The following is a 20,855-nucleotide window of genomic DNA, read 5'->3' on the forward strand; positions in this document are numbered from 1 at the left end:
TAGAGAAGTTTCCTTCAAAGCAGCATCCATTAACCCATCCCAGGCTTTCTCCCAAGGCTCTCGGGCATAACTCTCACACAAACGTGTGGCAGCAGGCTTCCCTCTCGGCCACTGGGACCGAGCCAGCTCTGCTTTGGGCATCCCACAGCGAGCCATCGCACAACAGGTTGCTGAGAGTGTGTTGTACACAGTCACTTGAAGCGCAGAAGCTTACACCACGAAAGCCCCTTTTTAAAAAGAAAGCAGCTATGTACATGCAGAGCTTAATCTGCCATGCACAGAAATCCTTTACAACACTTGAACAGGCAGCTGCCGAAAAGCAAATGCCAGTTGGCAGCGTGGACGAGTTCCCTCTGAAGCCATCCCACGAGCACGGTCTCTCCAACAGAACTTCTGCAGCCTCTCCTGAAGAGGCTGGAAAACCAGAGGCTTTCCCCTTGGTGTGAGAAAGGGCCATTCCCAAAAGCAAGGGCAGAGGGAGGGTGTCTGGAAAAAGTACAAAGCAAAGGAGGGGGCAAAGGAGGAGTAGGAGGAAAGAGAAACAGGGGTAAAAGAAACAAGGAACAAGAAGATGGAGCAAGACAGGGGACATTTTTTATATTGATACCCTCCACCACAGTATCTGTCAGGGAAAGTGGAAACAAATACAAGTATCAAAGAGAACAAACGCATCGAGAGAAACATGGGGAGAGCAAAGGCCAGGAATAGCAGCTGCACCAGTTTCATGCTCAGGTTACTCCTCCCCACCAGATCCTAAACTTTAGAGGGAAGATGTTAAATGAAGCTTTTTGGACAGCCCACTCCGGCCTGGCATATCAGAAGGAACCAGGGTCACCCACACTTTCTAACTGTGCTACTCATTTGGGGATACAGGAGAAGAAACAAATTCAAACAAACAACTTTAGAAGCTGTTGCCCACGGCCAGAAGAGTCTCCATGCCAGAGCAGCTAGCCCTTACCCGCTCTGAAAAGCCTTCACCTCCTTACCAGTTTTGTATCACAGATTCTGACACGGAGAGGCAACACAACCAAACCCTCTCCCCTGTTGTTAAAAACAAAACCAAAACCCCAACCATCCCCAAGTCAGACCTATCAGGCAAAACACCTGCAGGGCAGAAGCTCTTGAGTGGGTTGAACCATTGAAACCACAGGTAGAGGAAACAGGCTCTGTGATCTGGGGAGTTACACATCTCATGTAACGCCTATATGCTATCAATCCTGATGCAGCAAGAAGATTATTAAAAAAAATAAAAATTAAGCCAACATCAAACAAACATCTTCTACTGAACTGATTAATAAGGGGTGTTATGCAGGAATAAAACACTCCCTTTCCCAGGTTTCAGGAGTGCTGCATGGGGCTCATTCAGGTGCCAACCATTAAATGATCAGAGAACTGCAGCAGGTAATTCCTGATTATTTAAGGAACAAAACACCTCCTCCAAGGAGTAGGTAGTGTGGGGCAACTCATTACTAGAGGTCTCCAAATTAAATCATACTGTGAGTGTTTTGTAGTTATAAACCAAAAGTCAGCAACAAAGGGCAAGGGCTACCAGGGAGATTGTACAAAGATCAAGGTTAAATTAAAAAAAACAAACAAACAAACAAAAAAACCCCCACACACTCTGGTACAAATCCATGGGGCAGCTGCTGAGTCACACCCCCTTAAACGCTGTTACTAACTCAGTGCTGCTCCACAGGAATAAGGGCACCAAGTGCTGGTGCTGTGCTAGAGCAGGGCCCTGGAGTCCTTCCTTCCCCAATGAACATGCTGAGGCTCCTGGACGTGACAGGTGAAAATCCATTATATGAGCATTCTTAGGCATAAAGCGGAAGTGTGCATCACCTCTACTTTCATATAGATACATAAATATGCACACACACACATCTACATGTATGTATACCCACGTGCAGAAATTATACCTACAAACGTGTATACAGATAGATAGATAGCAATGTCACGCAATATGCTGCTCACACTGCACTCACCTCACTTCAGGCATTATTGTATACACACATGTATTTCCCCTCTTGACATTCAAACCAGCATTACAGTTTTGGCTTTCTCCATGGAGAAGCTGGGAAGGAGAACATTGCCTACCATATCGTATTAGGATAGAGAGTCTCAGGACATGGACAGTCCTCAGATATTCTCCTCTTCCCAAGCAGAATTCCCTCCTCTTCCCAAGCAGAATTCCCTCCTCTTTCTTCCCTTAACCCTCCTTCCATCTTCTACTCTCTTCCCTCTCCAGTAGCACAAGAAAAATCACAGCACATTCCAGGATAAGAATCACAGAATGGTTTGGGTTGGAAGGGACCTCAAAGATCATCTAGTCCAACTCTCCTGTCATGGGCAGGGACATCTTCAACTAGACCAAGGTTGCTCAAAGCCCCATCCAACCTGGCCTTGAACACTGCCAGGGATGGGGAACCCACAGCTTCTCTGGGCAGTCTGTTCCAGTGTCTAACCACCCTCACAGTGAAGAACTTCTTCCTAATATCTAATCTAAATCTGCCCTCTTTCAGTTTAAAACCATTACCCCTCATCCTATCACTACACTCCCTGTTAAAGAGTCCCTCCCCATCTTTCCTGCAGGCCCTCTTTAGGTACTGGAAGGCTGCAGTAAGGTCTTTCTGTAGCCTTCTCTTCTCCAGGCTGAACCACCCCAACTCTCCCAGCCTTTCCTCACAGGAGAGGTGCTCCAGCCCTTTGATCATCTTGGTGGCCCTCCTCTGGACTCACTCCAACAGGTCCATGTCCTTCTTATGGTGGGGGCCCCAGAGCTGGACACAATACTCCAGGTGGGATCTCATGAGAGCGGAGTAGAAGGGGAGAATCACCTCCCTTGACCTCCTGGATACAGTTGGCTTTCTGTGCTGCGAGCCGAAAATGGCTAAAACAAAGCGAATGACTTGACATTTTAAGGTAGCATCAGCTGCAAACGAAACCACAATGGAGTGGCAGGTAGCCAGCAGTACCTCCGAATGGCCCACATGGCTTTGCTGGGCACAGAAAGGCCACCGCTCCGCTGCTCCTCTGGTGATGCCGGGTGGCAGGAGCTCCAGGTGCCCCGGTGAGCAAAGCGATGCTTCCCATTCTCCCGGCCCGCTGGAGGGACCTGCAGCGAGGCAGAGGGAGAGGCCGCGGGCTGCCGGGCAGGTCTCTGGTGGATCCCCCCATTTCTCCTGATTACGCATGCAGAGAAAAGGGGAAAAAGAGGGGAAAGAAAAGGATTTAAGGATTTTTATCTTTCACATTTACTTGTCAAAAGGTTGAGCATTATGAAAACAGCACAACATGGTTATCTAACTACAACAGATGACATTTTATTTAATCCAAAATACAAAGTCTTTTGTGTGCTAGAAGGACAGGACTTATTAGTTCCTAACTAGATCTAGAGGAAACGACCCAACAGCAACAGAAGATGAGCACTTCTGTATCAAGCTGTTCTCTGGACCTCTGGGAAGATGGGTAAGATGGGAAGCACTGCAAGGAAGAACACGGTGCCATTCCTAATTTTCTGCTGCAGAAAATAATTGGTGTTCTGCCTCGCTTAAACGGAAAACAAATCTGTACAGGCTGGAGGAAGGAGCAGGAGATGAGTTTCAGCAGCATGTAGCAGGCTGCTGGTTTTCTGCCGCCCCCTTAAAAAGTCAAATACAGTCATAAAATCCTGAGCACCACAAACAGACAGAAAAGCATACATTACATGCAACCAGAGCAAATATGAAAATGCAGCACATCTGGGCTACAGAGCTTCATTCCTGCAAGCTAAATAACTGCCACATCTGGGCAACGGGATGCCACTGAAGCAAAGAAATAACCTAAAGAGACTACTGGAATGTGAATCGAAGGGGAGGAGAGATTGAGGGGAGGGGAAAGGAGGAGGGCACTCATTTTCCGGATTAATTAACATTTGTGCTACCTTTAGCCAGGCAACTCCTGGAACAAGCCTGGCAGACTGTAAGTGCAAGTGTTAACAAGTGTGCCAGCTGTCAGTCCCCAGAAAACTCCTCGCTGGCTACTTTCCCACCAGTTACACTTTATGAATTCAGTCAAAATAGGAGAAATCCCCTGCTGATCCATCGTGCCTGCCCTCTGATTGCTATTGCTGCTGGAGGGGCCAGAGGGAGGGCAGGTGGACCTGAAGTGTGGTCCATCCCCCATTAGGACCTAGAGGAAGGGCTGAAACAGGAGGGAAGCCAGGATACTCCCGAAAGAAGAGAGTCTCTCTTCTCTTCCCTCCATTTGCTGCTCCCGCATTGTGCCAGCTCTGGCATTCCCCAAATCCTTCTGGGAGCTGATTTAATTCACTACTCCAGAAACAGGATTCAGTGTCCTTTTTTATAACCCAGAGACACGAGCTCACACAGGGGTGTGACAGGCTCCAGAGCCCGTGGGGCAGCAGCGGTGGGAACAGAAGCAGTGGCAGGAGGGAGACCTCCCGTTCTCTGTGGCAGTAAGCTCTTACATTCAGTCGTCGATAGAGCTGCACCGGCTACGGTTTGGGAGAGAAATGGATAAAAAACAGCTTCTATCAAACAAGAGACTTCTGACTTTTAATGGAGATACAGAATAGCATAGTTATTTGTGACACTAAGTGGGTGAGGGATACAAACTTCAAACTATTTGATTTTTCTCCAGTGACTGCTGAGAGCTGCTAATTATTCCAATCATTCCAGAACTGGCTGGATATTTTCCCTCTTTTTCCCATTCTGTAAGGACAGAAAGGATCAAACCTGATTTTACTACTAAACATCATATGATATTTCTGTAACCATGACATTGTGAATGAATAATCAAGCAGATGTTGCGAATGGAAGGAGTTAAGCCAGAGAAATTTTAAGATGTTGATGCTTCAGTCAGAACTCCTACGGAAAAAATAAATGTTAGTCTTGCCAGAGTGAATTGAGCATTTTAGAGATCGGTTCTTCACATCTGGTCTATCTACCCAGCAGAAATTACCAGGCAGCAATAGAGTAACAACAACAACAAACCACACACACCCAGAATGAAACCTTGGTGCCCTCCAAACTTGTCACATGTGGGCCATCTAATTCAGTGGGGCAAGTCCATCTCCCACAGTGCTGTATATAATAATATATATTTTGTACAGACAGGTGGCAACAGTTAAAAAGCACAATGAGCACAGCAAGCTACTTACAGTTTGAGTCCATTGCAGGAGAGGGAAAAGAAGTCATAAACCAAGCACACACCAAACACAGTGACTCCAGTTTCTTTCACCAGCATTGCACATGTCCCAAGGAATAAACTAAGCAGCAGAAAGAATGGGGAGGCAGTGGGAGGGAAATGTTCCCCAACATAAAGCTGATCCACACTCCTGAAAAACAGGTTTGACATAAATATTTTCACTTCTCTGTTACTTTCATGTTTACTACATTCAAACAAATACTGAGACTCTTTTCCTTAATTTCTTAAGATGCTGGTAATAAGTGACATGAATAATCTACACTCTTCACTGATAAATGAGCAAAGGTTTAGACTCGGGACAGGAAGGGAAAACACAAATATTGACAGATGCACCGAGAATTTGAGTAGAGGAGAGAAAAAGACAAGCAGAAAGATAAAGTGGACTTGAAGCAGTCAGAGTAAGTACAAAGACACAAAGGGCAGAAAAACACCTGCTTTCCATCATCTAGACTACACATGCTTAATTATCCTTATGTGACAAAATGCACTACGCAAGCAAAAATTCCTCCATCCCACCCACGCTCCCCTGAGTCAAAGATGTGTCCTAATCATTAACGGACTTGGCAGCAAGCCTGTATGAGGGAAGAAGGTAAGAAAGAACCAAAAATCAAACAAGCCGATTCCTCCGGGGTCACTACCAGTTTTACGCCTTTGAAAACTTCTGATGAAAACAGCGTTGCACATTTGTAGCAAACCCCAAGTATATCCCCAAGAGAGATATAAGCAGTTTTTCCACGTGGCCATGATGACACAGTGCTATTCCTAAATGAAATAACAATGCAAAAGGGGCAGTAACCCTATCTGAGTAAAGCTCGCTCTTTATTTTAGGACACAGACCAGCAAACGGCGCCAAGTTTTCATCTGAAAAGGATGACTAACAGTCTAGAAGCAATCCTTAACTCTCCCAGACCAGGTATTTCAGAGTCCCACAGTCACAGCATGTATTTCAAAGGTAGGCATGTGTCCCTTCATTCTTCACTCTACATACAGACTATTTTGCCTTCAGCTGAAAACATTTCTTTATCATTTCTAGCTCTACAAGCCCTCCTCTAGTGTATGGTCAGCTATAATGTCAATGGAAGAGAGGACCGTAAACATTGACTCCTCTTTTTATGTTTATTTGTTCTCTTAAGCATCACTTATGTGGCACCGCAGCTGAAAGCAAGGACCAGGGCACTTCCATGCAGCAGTGCTGGGGGAAGTACCTCTGCCAGCAACAACTGAAAACTGACAGGTTTCTTCTTTGTCTCCTCCTCAAACTAAAGCATCTCACAATATTATCACAACCGGTAGCAAGAATCCATACCTATTATAGGAGAGAAAAGCCAACAGAAAGAGTAGACAGGCTAGGACATCCGCTCTGCCTACTATACCTGTTACCTAAAAGGAAGAGACACACAGGTGTAAAAGCAAGTATATAAAAAGACATGCACGTTCAGTGACTGTTTCGACGATCCATGCTAACTGCTATTTTAAGCTTTTTATCTTTCAGTGTTATCCTCCTTCAATAGAGTAAAACGTTACTTGGTTAGTGTAGGATATTCTGTCTGCTACGTTTCTCATTTGCCAAAACAAATGAATAAGCCAACAGTTAAGTCATTCTTTACTTTCTTATTAAAATATTAATAAAGTTGCATAGAGAAATGCCAATTTTAGGGATCTGTTTTAATTTTGTATAACAAGGCTCAAATGAGAAACACATCCAACTCCCAGAACTAACATTTGTTAAAGAAAGACTAATGAAAAAGCAGCTCTTTGGAGAAGACTTATTATCTAGGAATGAGTTAACAATTAATATTTGAATGAACTTTATCACCAAAAAGTGATAGAGTGGTATGTAATTTATTCTCTTTCTGAATAATCTGAGTTTATGAGAGTTTTTTCTACGTATTAATTAATCAAATCTTTTTATAACAAAGGGAACACTGAAGAAGAATGTATAAACACTCTTTTTACAAACTATTTCAATATTCCATTTCATAAAGATCTAAAAATTGCCCATAAAGCAAATAAAAGGCCCTTTGAAATTTTGCCTCTTTTGAGATTACATAATTAAGCTATATTCAGCACTCTGGCATTTATTTTAACCTTTTTAAGTTCTGACCCAGACAAAAATAAATTCAAAGAGCGCCTCTTCTAAAATCTCCTTTAAAATATAAAGCTGTATTATCAAAAGGAGCCTAGCTGATTAGTTCACACAAGACAGCACAGGGAGTAACTGTAAAGCTCGTGGCTTTTCGTTATTAAGGTAATCTCTCCTCAAAAGTTCTCAGCTGCAGCAGCCGTTTCCCTCACTCATTTACAAAGGCTGGTAATGAAAGCATGTGGTGTCAATGGTACCTCAGCTAATGAGTGCATTTCTTTTTTTAATTACGGATAGCTAAACATTGCATGAGCAAGCCTCATTTTATCTACCGAAGTACCTCCCCATGCTAACCGACTGTAGTTTTAGCATGACTGTGTCTTTAAATGTTTCCTTATAACAAACAGAAAAATGTCCAGTATGAGCTGTTGCTCTGTAAACTTACCATGACGTTTATTAAGCTAACAAGATTTTTCTGAAGATGATACTCCTAGCTTTCAATTGAAATCAATATAAATTAATCTATGGGTCATATCACCTCTATCTGAGCGATCTCCTTCAGAATATACACTAATGCTCCCTTCACTTTTTCTCCCTTAAGTTGATGGCTATAGGAGATGACTGAAGGCGTGCAACAATGTCCCAGCAGGAAAGCGCAGCCTCACTAAGGTCTTTGGTTTCAGAAGCCTCAACGTTTTCATCAGCTGAATGACTGTCCATTTATTCCCAGCATTGCTGATTAGGACTGTCAATTAGAATTTAGTGCCAGAGCAGAAAGATGGCAAGTACGAATACACTTTTTTCTTAATGACTCCTGCAAATTATTTTAAATACAGTACATTCTCACCTTTGCTCCTTTACTGCAAAAAATCACAAGTACCATATTCTGTATGACTCAGAGGTTTCTTTAAAAAACAAAAAAAAAGAATTTAAAGTATGTGTTTATTTTTAGCTTTTGTGTCACCGGGTTTTTTAATGTCACATACTTACAGCCTCGGTGTGAATGGGATGCACAGCAAAGAACAGCGCCGTGACAAAAGCAAGTCGACAGTCCTTGAACACAGCTTTGTCACAAGTGTACATCAGTACAAGAGTCACTAGACAGTGTAAAATTACATTCACTGCATGGAAATAGAAGGGGTTCATACCAGCCAGCAATACGTTTAACCTGTAAGGAAACAAAACAGAACCATTACTAGACTGGAGAGGTCTTGTAATAGCAGGACATCTTTCAAATACTCTAAATAATATTTTTGTCTGATTTGCAGACTTCTAATGTAATTGCTGTTAAACTAATTAGTGAAAATCGCTCTGAACTTCTGGCTTATCTGATTAAAGAGAAACCACTTCCCCATTTTTTAAAATATGAGGTTGCATTTGGCAACCTTCTTGACACTGAGATGAGAGAGGCTTGTGCCCTCCCCATACGGCTTACTGCAGGGAGATGATGTCTGTGCTTCCTTAGCAGCAAATAACACCGGCCAACACCAGAAGTACGGCACTTGTCCTATTTCCCTGTTGGCACCTTCTGCAGTTGTCTCAGCCACGTGGCAGCTTTACAATACGGGTAGTTATTTTCTACTACAGAATAGATGCTTTTGCTCGGAAACAGCCAAGGCAAGGACTTGGTAAGGCACTGGAGCATCTGCTTGGCACTACAGGTGCCTTTATTCCCATTTAAATTTCAAAATACTTTCACATACTAAAGATTAAGCATTTATTTACATGCTTTACTGACATCAGGACTACACTAAGCAGCTGGTCTAATAGTTAGCATCATTTTTATAAGGACATTGATGGTAAAGATAAGTTAGCTAACATCACCCAAGACTCAGTGAGACAATTACGGTTCACTATGTGTGTCAATCATAAAAAAAATAAAATATAATAAGCTGTTATGACATTTGTTCGACAGCATGTATTAACACATTTTTCTGGTCACTGTTTTTTACAGCCAGCTTGCTTAACAGCTGCTGACAGGCTTTGCCTTGCATCCAGTTGAAGATAACTCGATTCTCTTTAGAATTAACTCCCTCTGTACATTTGGACAAATATATGTATATATATATACACACACACATACACATATATACATGGTGTCTCTATCTAGGGAAGACTCCATATATGAACAAGGAATTTGGAAGCACTAATGTTAAAGGACATTTGAAAAAAAACAAAACAAAACAAAAAAACCAAGACACCCAGTGAAAAGAAGACTCAATCTAAATATTTTGCATGTAGCTGTAAACATGCTAAAGGGTCAATAATCTTTCCTGTTGTTACTAACAGACTCCAGGTCTCCCATGACATACATGATGCAAAAGCAAAGCCACTGAGTTGTTGCTACTATGCAAACACCTTAGGTTTTTTTGTAAGACAGAGGAGGTATGGTGTGTCTGTGAAGGCCAGAAAACATGTGCTTTTTATAAATTCTCTCTACATTCCTTACTCATAAGCAACAGAGTGCTATCTGTCCTGGGCTGCATTTTCCAGGCCACTCTAACTTTACCAGACCAGAAGTCTTACTTGTGCATTCCTACTCTGCTCCCACTGGAGTGTTTGTGGAGGCAATAGCTGAAACTCAGAGAGTTTGGGAAAAGTGATATTTTAGCACGACTTGACCTTTCCCTTTGAAGTATGGGTTGATGCAGCTACATTCTGACAAGACATCAGTCTGTGTGATTCAAGAATACATGAAGAGTTGGGGCTTTTTCTTTTTTTTTTTTCCTTCCCCCATTTCTCCTGCAAGCCACTTCAGAGCAGCAGCATACATCACTTTTCTTCATTTCTACCAGCACAGAACAACAAACCACAGCAAATGGCAGTAACAGACATCCAGCCAGAGTTTCAGCTGGAAATACACTGCAGCAGTGGGAACCCCCAAGCCTAAATCTTGTTTTCAGCACGCTGCGGGGAACAAGGGGCCGCACAGGGCCACCCTGCCCCAAAGGACCCAAAGCTCCCGCTCAGAGGCACCTGCAGATGTCTGCAACGGCAGGGACCGCCTAAGGACCCGTTCTTTATTCAAATGAATCATTTCTGGCTGTAAATCAGCTGGATGGAGCACAGTTGTCACCATCGCTCCCCCTCAAATGCCAAAGTGTGCTCTGGCAACCTGATGTCTGGAGAAAGCAGATGTAGGCAGGTGAGGACCGTGAGGACAAGTGCTCAGCCTATCAGGCGGTATGAACCCACGCACCAAAATGTGAGAGATTCTTATTTATTTATTTAGCCAAGTTGCGAGGACCAATCACTAAAAACACGATGTCTGACAGTACTCTTGCAAAATCTCTCATTAGTCTCCATGGATCACATCCGATTCCTTTGCATCCTGCAAAACAGGTCTACTGGCAAGAGAGGCAGAACCTTGTAGGGGAAGGATCTTTCTGTCCCCACCAGGTCACCTATCCCAAAGGCAGCGTGTGCTCTTCACACGCCTTCTTGGGGCAAACAGCAAGTCAACAAGGCTTGTAAACTGTGAGCTACCTGATGTAAGTTATTGAAAATAGCTATGTAAAAGCATCAGCCTCACAGCTTGGCTATTCCCCCATGTATTCTTAAAGGATAAAAAAAAAAAAAAAAAAAAAAAAAAAAAACAGACATATCACCACCATGGTATTCTGATAAGCCTTCCATTAAACAGCAAAAACTGACTGCAAGCATGGCTCGGTGTATGTTTTAAATACCATCTTTGGTGGTCCATGAACACTAAACGTGAATCTGTGCAGGTGCTATATTCACACCAGTGTTTTTTGCTGCTAAAGCTCTTTGTCATAAGAAATTAGGCCACATGGCAATGAAGGAAACATTCTTTTGTCCTGAAACAATCCCAGCAGAATGATTTTGAAATGTTAGCAGTGGTTGAATTTATTGTACGTCAAACGGGTGAGCAAATCTGGAGCTCCAAACAGCTCTAATCCAAGTCACAAGGACTTTGCAAAGCTCCCCAGCACGCTCACCCACCCGTGGGGAATAAAGGCAGCCTACTATGGATAGCCAAATTTGCTCCACTGTGGAGCAACTATAGAGCAACTTCTGGGCAAGGGAGCAGGAGGGGATGGGTAAATCACAAATTACTTCTCCCTTCTTAAACTTTAATAACCTTACAGAGATTCAGTCTTGCCTTTGTTTACTGGCAAGCAGCATTATCAGAGTCATGTAGTAATTACACACAGTATAGGGCTCAGCAAACAAAGGAAGTAAAACAGAGACAGGACTCTCAAAATTAAGTAAGAAGTGGCATTTCTCCAACGTTAATGTTCATGAACAGAAGCTCTGGCAGGCAACAACTGTACTCCACTGTGGGGCGGGGAGGGCTGTCCTGATATATTTCCATATCTAAACTGTCCCACAAACAGGGAAAACATTTCATTTAAGTTGCAAGCCCCAAAGACACCAATACTACCATCATTTCTAATCTGCAGCATCGTGTGGGCTGGAAGACCTTAGCCACTTCTGCATGAAGATCATAACATTTGTCTGAGCTAAAGCACAACTCGCAAGATACATGTTATGGCCCTGGTAGAGCACACAGCTAGGAGAGCAGATGCTTTGGGCTGGCCAGGCTTTTTGAACTGACTGCTTGTCAAACCAGAGAGGTGTTTGCAAATAGTATTCTGAAGATTTGGGGCTAAAAAAAGCAAGTGACCACGCTTCTAGGAATGGAGACACTTGAAAGAGGAGACACCACCATCTCAGACAAGGAGGTTTTTCCTCAGGGGAGCCACCCGTGAAATACTTGGAGAAGCATCTTCAGCTAGAAGAGTCCCTAGAGGCAAAGAGTGTGCTAAGCCTCCTGAGAAGTGGTGAACGCCAGTTCAAATGCAAAGGCCCTCAAAAGGCCCAGGGGAAAAGGAAGGGAAGAGCACGTATACCAAGGAGCAGTCCCTCAACACTAGGTGACATTGACAGGTATCTTCTAATAGGGCTGACCAGCATCACCGAAGCTACCAACAAAAGAAAAACTCATTACAGAAGTCTCAACATCAATCACGTGCCCCATCAGGGCAGAGGAGGCTACACTAAAACATGTATTCAAGCAAACTCATCCCAACACCTGTCTTTGTGTCCAAGGGTTGCAGCATGTGTGGTTCAGTATATCACACTCAAGGGAGAGTGCTGCCGAAACTACATGCCCAAGCAGGAGCTATACCAAAATAAGAGGTACATGCCAAACACAGAAATCCCTTGATTTTGTTAAAGCTAATGGATGTTTTCCAGGAACAGCAGTATACTTGGCCTTGCCACCTACAGCAGCTTTTCTGTTCCTCCACCGTCCACTCTACGAAAAGGCATTACAGAGCTTCGCTCTCAGAAAGAGACTTTCACAGGCACCAGCTGTTGAAGGTCCACTGAGTAGAGCTTGTAAGAGAGCTCTCCAGAAGAAAGGAAATCACTCCTGCTCTTAAAAGAATAAGCAACATCTACCAGCACTCGCAGTTAACCACTTGCCCTCCCTCCCCCCGGCACAGCCGCCTTGTTTGAAGAATAGCATTTGTTGAGCAGGGAGCATGGACCATGCTACCCTAAAGCCGTGGGCACTTACTCTGCCTTTAGATAGGTCATCAGGCAGGGACACATCTCCTTGGGTAAGCAATTCCCAGTACAGAGGGCCTGGAAATTGAGTGGGATTTCGTGACTTCATCCTCGCAGACCCAGAACCAGAGGGATCTACGCTGCAAGAGTACGGGCTCACAGATAAATCCCGTATATATCCAGTTACGGTATATAATCACCAGCACCCTCAGGCTCTAATATAGTGCTTTTTATCCACTTGTACACACGAAGACTCATTCAACCTTTAAGGCCTTTTATGATTTAATAATATTGTAAACCATAATTGGAGAGTTTCTCTTTTTATAGACTTTGTTATTATCCCTGGGCAGCTCTTGTTTAGTTTAATCTGTTCTATTATTTTCAAAAGACTAACAAAAACCACAACATGTTATGAAATAGAAATGCACAGGATAATAATGGTAATTTGTTATAGCGAGTAACACTTAATGGAAAGTCTCAGAGCATCCCACACCTCATAAAACCCCCATAGTTTTTATAGAGGGAGGCTCATATGCAGATTTATATAAATTAATCTAAGATATCAGGATGGATTAAGTTTCCTGTTATCTTCCCTTCCTTTTGGAATTGTGAGAGATACATGGCAAACTTTATGCAAACTAATGTCTGATTTCTGTGCACGGTGGAGTCTCCTTATAAACTTCACAGATGCGTCTATGGTGTGCCAGGAAAAAGAGCATTTGCACTCCAAAAATGGTGCAGCTGCATCAGTGGCAATAATGGTTAATGCGCTGTGTGGAAACAGCTCAAAGATTAACAAAAAACCTGTAGCAGTAAAAAGAAAATAAGCCCCTTTTGCAGCAGTGTTCGTGCAATGGCCAGCACAAGCAGGGCAGGGTTTCCACGACAGTGCAACAGCACTTTGTGCTGATAATCTTTTCATAGTACAGTACAATGCCTCAGAATTAAATGGACAATAAGGCTTAAACGGTTTGTTACTTGATTTGCTATAACAGGGATGGGTGAGAAGACAGAGGCCATATCAATTCCCAAGCTACAGCAATTCCCTTGGAGCAAAACAGTCATCACTTACAAGAGCACTAGTTAAGTGTTGGCATTCAAAGCAGGTTATTGCTTTCCAGCACAGTTAGGAAAAGAAAAGAGAAATCACAATTAGACTGGGAAGCAGCAGCACCTTGGAAGCAGCAAATATGCCAGGGCAGAAATTTCTAGTGAAACCCTAGAAAGCGTGGTTTGATGATCATTCCTGTGTTAAGAATACTGAAAGCATCATTCACATGGCTTTAAATTCATCTCCACAAATGGCCTTGGAAAATTTAAAAAAAGCTAGACAATGACAATTTACAAACTGACAAACCAGGTGTCATTTTATCTAGATTTTGAACAAAAGAGAGTTTGTCTTCAAAATTATTCTTGAGTAGCATCTCAGCAAGAGCAATGCACTGAAGGAACAAACATCTCTCAAAACTCTTCAGCAGCCATCAAGCAGTCCTCTTCCAAGTGCAGAGAGAGAAAGAGATGAGATGTGATCAAGAACCAAGCTAGGACAGTCACTCATCAAGAAGAGAAAACAACGCTAACAGAATTCTAGTCTAAAGGTATTAGGCCTAATGAAGACAATATTTCAAACTGGGTACAAGAGTTTTCCACCAAATTTGAAGTAGGTTTGGCAATCTTTCAGCTGGAGCTGCGGACCATGAAGGAAGTGCCTTTTTAATTTATACAGAAGAAAATTTAAAAAAATAAACAAGTACAGTGAGTGAAAAGGAACAGCCCTTTTTTTTTCTCCTTTATTTCTTTAAATCTGAGAGACAATAAATGAAAAAGCCCAGGAAAGCAGTCAGAAGTAGAGCAAGTAAATGCAGAGAAATGCCTTTAGCTAACCAGCAGCAGCCAGAGCACTTTATTTTCATGGACTCTAAAGAGTATTGACAGGGATGCTCCTGTAGAGATGAAGGTTGGTCCAAAGCTGAGCCTTTAGGTAAAAGACGACAAAAGAAAATTAAGGGTGACACTGGTGCAAAAGGAATAGGATGCCGGATGAGAGAAAATCCCCAGGATTGGTAGGTGTTAGAGACAAAACACCACTGAAGCAAGCAGCAAACATAGGTGTGACTGGATTCACGTCAGCCAAGTCTTCCAGGAGAATCTGCACGGACCTTCTAGTGAATTCTTCCCCTCATAATAAAAGGCTTTCAATTCAAGTGACAGACAAATTTTATTGAGTATTAAGGACTGAGAAAATGTTGTGACTAGGCAGAAGCCCTACATGTTTTGCACATACCTCTCCTCCCGGGCAGATCCTCACCTCCGGGCTTTGCAGCAAGCAGCAGGCAGCACTGACCCCCAGCCAGGTCTGCGCCCCCCTCCCCAGGCAGGAGCTTCCCCCGACCCTCCCCAGGAGCCCTGTCCTCCTTCCAGGGAGCACAAACAACCCTGCCAGTCCCCCTAGAGAAACACAGCCCAAACCTACTACCAAAAACATCAAACACCTGCTACGAAAATTATATTCAAGGTGGGGGGAGGACTTCGGTGCGTCTGGAACTGGGGAAAAAAACCAAGCTTTGAGGCACATGCACCCTCTCCCAGACCTGAAATGGCAGCAAGGCACTCTGCTTCGGGTCAGAAGAAAAGCTTACATGCCTAGAAATGTGTCCGTACATTCCAACTATAACATAACCAGTCTAATAAAAGCAACTGCCTCTCTTCACAAACTCCACCTCGCCCAGTGTGGCTACACCAGTACTATATCAATTTCATGGCAGGTATCACAGTACCAGTATGGAGAGTGATTGCTATAGCTAGAGTAGAAATATTAGACTAAGCTGTACAGGAGAAATACTGACACAATCTTAAACACTGTGATATTGCCCTAATATAGATGTACAGAGTGAAGAAAATACTTGTGCACTGTGTATTTAACCTGACATATTATAGCTCCACTATATTATCCTGTGATGTCAAACTGTAATATAGCATTAAATCAAGAACAAATAAAATCCAAGGTCTTCTTGTCTTCCCCGGGTTGTTTTGGTTTTCTTAAGCTCCCTGTCCTTGAAACTCATGCCACCAATACAGCTGAAAAAACAGAAGGATCAGCTGTAAACAACTAGATAGATCAGAAGGTTGGCAGTGAATTATTGAATTAATTCTCTCTTTGGCTATGTATTTACACCTAACCCAAGTTCACAGCCACTTAAGGCTTTGATCTGAAGCCACTGATAGTCTTACATGAGGCTCTGGGTGCCCACACAGAACACTGACCTGTTGCTGAAGGGTCCCATTTACTTCCCAGGCACGTAGGTACCCAAGCCATGGCTGGCTAGCAGCCTCGGTGGGCAGACCTGGAGGGTCATCCGTTCTGCAGTCAGCAGCTGAGCACAGCCTGGACTTTTTAATTTATCTTTTTCCCCATTTTTTCTAGCCAGAGTACTAGTAGGTGGCTCTGTGCACAAATTGCGCGTCTATGTCTCTTTTGGTGGGAGAGCTGCATTCCCCTCTACAGCTCGTCTCCCCCAGCTCCGCTCCTCCTGGACCACCAGAGCCACCCAGCAGCAGCTGGAGCAGACCCCCTTACACCCTTCCCACCAAGCCAAGCAATTCCCAGTGAACAGCCACTTCCACCTCCTTCGAGGAAGAGCGGGTATCTCCTGCGCTTCTCTGCCCAGCATCATCCTCCCGAGTGTCTGTCATGGCTGTGTGGCCGAGACCTCTCACTACCTCTTCGTTCTGTCCCTGGTGAGCTGTTACTCCAGGCACCTCCCGCACCAGCATCTGCCTTGGCAGCGCCCTCCATCCCGCTACCCGCCTTCGCTTCTCGACCACCTGCACAACCGGGAGGCCGATCTCTGATTAAGAGTCTTTAAATCTTGGCATCAGGGGTTTTCAAAAGGCTTCGTTCTCACCATTTCCTACCGCTGCACACCTTCAGGCTAAACCTGCCATGTTGCTGACTACATCAAACCTCCATCCCCTGTTTGTTTCTGGGTTGGAAATCTATCTAAAAGGGGATTTGGCAGGCAAGAAGAGAAAGGGGGAGGGAGACAGCACTGAGGATTGCACCTTCTGCTTCGACAGTTGAGAAACATTTTTGCAAAACCACTGGAACTAAGGAATAACTTAAGTGCTACTGGGTGAACAAATGATTCACTGAACTTCTGTTAGTGGAGACAAGGTGTAAGACAGAAAGCACCCAGTTTAAATATAAAATCCTGAGTGAATTACAGAACTGGCAGGGTTGGGTTGTTTTTTTTTTTTTCTTTTTCCACCTTTCATCTTAACATTTTATAGGGAAGACACCAAGAAATAGTATATCCTGAGTCCAAAATGCCACCTTCTTTAAAAAGAAGTATATGAAGGGTAGATTTAGATTAGATGTAAGGAAGAAGTTCTTCGCTGTGAGGGTGGGGAGGCACTGGAAGATGTTGCCCAGAGAAGCTGTGGATGCCCCATCCCTGGCAGTGTTCAAGGCCAGGTTGGATGGGGCTTTGAGCAAGCTGGTCCAGTGGAAGGTGTCCCTGTCCATGGCAGGGGGTTGGAACTAGATGATCTTTAAGGTCCCTTCTAACCCAAACCGTTCTATGATTCTATGTATCACTTCTTGGAGAAGAAAATAGCTGCAGGTAAACATCTCTGAGTGACAGCAAATGGAGAAGAGAGCATGAAGTAAGTTTTTCCTAAGGACTAAGCAAAACCATTGCCTACCATCTGAACTCCTGTGCAGATGAGGAGTTGTGCTAGACTGGTCACCTAACAGTTACCCACCTGTAATAGGAATGTTTCTAAACCAACTAGTTTTAACACTCCTTTACTTCACTGAAGTCAAGAGAAAAGGTGAGAGAAGTTCAAAGCCGCAAAACAAACATTACTTAATTCAACAGTCCATGTGCAGGCTTTTTTCCCCCTTCTGATGTTAACCCACACAAAACAATGCAGCAGTTCTACGAATATTTTAAGTTTTGCATAATGGTTCCAGTAACGTGGGCCACTCTTATTTTCCTCTGATCATTCATGCTGACAGATCCGGTGTGAATAATGTCAAATGCTCTTTTCACTGTTTGGCTCCAGAGCATTAGTCTACTGGAATGAGGACTGTCACTTAAGATTTCCAATTTGTTAGGGACCCTGAACCACTGTTAGGAAATTTCAGCAATGTCCACTTAAGACTTTTCTGACAGACAGGCGACAATGTATTTTAATTGGGATCATTTCAGGAATACGTAGCATATGTAGGATATGTTCAGCCTAATGAAAAGTCCACAAGGCATCACGAGTCCTTCCTCTTACTTTCACAGGCACGAAGGACAGAAAAGAGACTGAGACAAAGTTTCTGTAGATTGATAGATCTGTAGACATAAATTTCAGCCCACCCTTCACATCTGTTCTGTACATGCAGTTTGGAGATCTCCCAGATTTTTAATCTTAGTACAGCAAGATTCAAAACAAGCCTTTCCAGATGAAAGTTTCATGCAACAGAAGCAGAGCCACTAGGCAGGTATAAAGAATCATGCTACTATTAAAATGCCTTGGATTTGACCAAATTAGCACAACAAGAAAAGGAATAAAATAAAACAAGCAAACAACAAAAAATAAAGAGACCAGAATACTTTGGTCCCCCCTTCCCTTTCTCAGCAAGATCCTGCAAAGCACACGTCACACGGTTTTCTCAACCATCCTAAGTGGATGCAGTACATTCTAACAGAAGCATTAACCCACAACATTCATTTCCATCCTGTTGGAAGTCCATTTCTGTTGAGCATTTTACAAGCGTCAGGGTAAAAATCGGTTTTCCTTCTGCAGGAGCACAGAGCGCAACCAGCAGCCTCCTGCTGGGCAAGGCAGGGGCGGATGGCACAGGCAGGCAGAGCACGGCTCAACCCCGGGCTCACTGTTGCTTGGCAAAAGCTCCCGGCAGCCTCTTTGGAAGCCCTGCGTTTGGAGGATCCACTCCACCCAGATCTTAACATCTTCCTCTGACACCTTACCGGTAGAAACGAAATGGGAAGAATGAGGAAACTGGAGGGCTGGAAGGATATTTGGGATGCAGTGGAAATAATCTTCCTCTGCAGCCAGGGAAGATAAATGATTCCTTCCCTATTCCAAATGCAATGCCAAGGGGTGAACAAATGACTCTGCCTTTGACCCTGTGTCTTAGCTGTATGGTTATTATGAGCATGTGAGGATGAAGAGTTCCTCGCAAAATGAGTTTCACTGGTTTCCAAAAAGGACTAGATGGAGACAGCACTTCATCCTTCCCCCCCCCCACATACACACACAGCCCCCTTTAAATAGCACAGGCAAAACCAGTTCAGAGTCAAGACACAAATGGCAACTAAAGCATTTAGTTTCCATTCCATTATTAAAGTTTAAGATTCTTCTGCTAATTAGCATAATGTAACCTCAATCCTGCAACCTGATCTAGGAGGCCAAGTCCAGTGCCAGTACTGCATGCAGCGTGGTGAGTGGTGATCCACGCAGGTTCGCTCACCTCTCAAATTACCCCCAGATGTATCACTGGATCAATGGATTAATCAGGCGGCCCCCCAAACTGTAACAGGTTGGCTGCACACCCGATGGAGAGGGCACTCTGTGTGCACAAAGCCACCTCTGCCCATGGCTGCACACATCCCCTTCGCTCTCTACAGAAACCTGCTGAGAGCCCCTTCGAGGAAAAGGTAGAAAACCTGTCCTACACAGAGCCTTGTGAACTGGATTGTGCTGTTCAGTTTTGCTTTAGCAGGGATATGCCACCCTGTGCCCACCCAGCCCTGCTTCCCCAGACAGCCGATACCAACGGCTCGCGCCTCCAAGCCCACCCTGACAACCGAAGGGTGGCAAGTGCTCCGTGGGAGTGCCGATGGGATGCTGCGTTCCCCAAAACTGCTCCTGCCTCACAGAAACATGCAATTTTCACATGGTTCATGAAGCGTTATTTATAAATCCGGTAGGTTAATGAATAGTTACTCCATTAGTAGAGTCAGCCAGGTTCCAGTAACACCTCCTCCTGGCACACTTACCGCTGTCCATACAGTTCGTTCCTTATGCCCGCCATAGGTTTGTAACGAGCACCTACCGATCACCTACCAACAAGACCCGAGTGCTAAACATCACCCAGCCACACTGGCTCTTCAGCACAGTTCCCCGCAAACACCCGTATCATTTTTAAATGCTAAAACGCGGTAAACATTCACCACCGGTTTTGTTTCATCAGAATAAATCAGAAGCAGCTAATGGAAAGTATGACAAACTGTATGAATTGTAACTAAGCTGATCTGCTAGAAATTATTCCCCTCAGAGAGAGGCAGGCGCCTGGGTTTTCCTTCTAGGATGAGCCACGGTAACTGTCACTTACTTTGCCGCTACTCAACTTCTCTTTATTCCTGTAAAACCGAAACTGCTCCTCAACAACTCTGCCGGTACCCAGGGAACATCTGAAGCAGGCGAGGCTGGCGGGGAACTCCGCGACTGACATGAGAGGCTCGCCGCTGCCGGGCTGGCTGCGAGGAACGGCGCCGTACCCTTGCGGCAGACCCCTTCGCTTAGCCTTAAAGGGAGGGATGACTACGGGTCTGCTTCAAAACAGCCCCGGGGAAGTTTCGGGCACGACCGTTCAATCGCAGAGAAAAGTACCGGAGATAAAGCAGAGGAGGAACTCCCGGGGAATTCAATCTGAACACCCTTCCCAGTCAAAAAAGGGCTTTGCCGAAAGGCTCGCGTTTCCCTTTTATCCCCCGGCAGCCTGGGGAAGAGGCGCCACCTGTTCCCGAACGGCGAGGGACGCGGGGCACTCGCCGGGCTCCTCGTCGTCCCTCTTCTCCACCCAACTTCCACCGGCCCGGCCGGCGGGGCCACCCCGGCGGCAGCGGGCGGCTGAAGCCGCGCCCGCCCCGGGGCGCGCCCCCCGTCCCGCAGCGCTCCGGGCAGAAATGCTGAATCACGAAGCCCGGGACGCGGGACCGCAGGCGACAGTGCCGGGGGCGAAGGGGGGGGAGGCTCCCCCGACCCCCCAGCCGGGGCCGGCCGCCCCCCT

The 20,855-nt window shown here is 44.7% G+C and overlaps 1 protein-coding gene across 1 annotated transcript in view; it reads right to left on the reverse strand.

Moving 5' to 3' along the window:
- TMTC1 (transmembrane and tetratricopeptide repeat containing 1) overlaps positions 1 to 8,458 on the reverse strand; it is a 129,476-nt gene extending 121,018 nt beyond the window's left edge. The window contains exons 1-4 of the mRNA XM_010566218.1: positions 8,282 to 8,458; positions 6,515 to 6,588; positions 5,162 to 5,338; positions 2,976 to 3,182 (exon numbers count right to left, since the gene is read on the reverse strand). Of these exons, the coding sequence (XP_010564520.1) occupies positions 2,976 to 3,182; positions 5,162 to 5,338; positions 6,515 to 6,588; positions 8,282 to 8,437 (614 nt within the window). The 5' untranslated portion in view covers positions 8,438 to 8,458. The remainder of the gene's footprint in view (positions 1 to 2,975; positions 3,183 to 5,161; positions 5,339 to 6,514; positions 6,589 to 8,281) is intronic.
- Positions 8,459 to 20,855: the final 12,397 nt, after the last annotated feature.

The sequence above is a fragment of the Haliaeetus leucocephalus genome, unplaced genomic scaffold (genome assembly GCF_000737465.1).
Source record: "Haliaeetus leucocephalus isolate CR32 unplaced genomic scaffold, Haliaeetus_leucocephalus-4.0 Scaffold206, whole genome shotgun sequence".
Classification (NCBI taxonomy): domain Eukaryota; kingdom Metazoa; phylum Chordata; class Aves; order Accipitriformes; family Accipitridae; genus Haliaeetus; species Haliaeetus leucocephalus.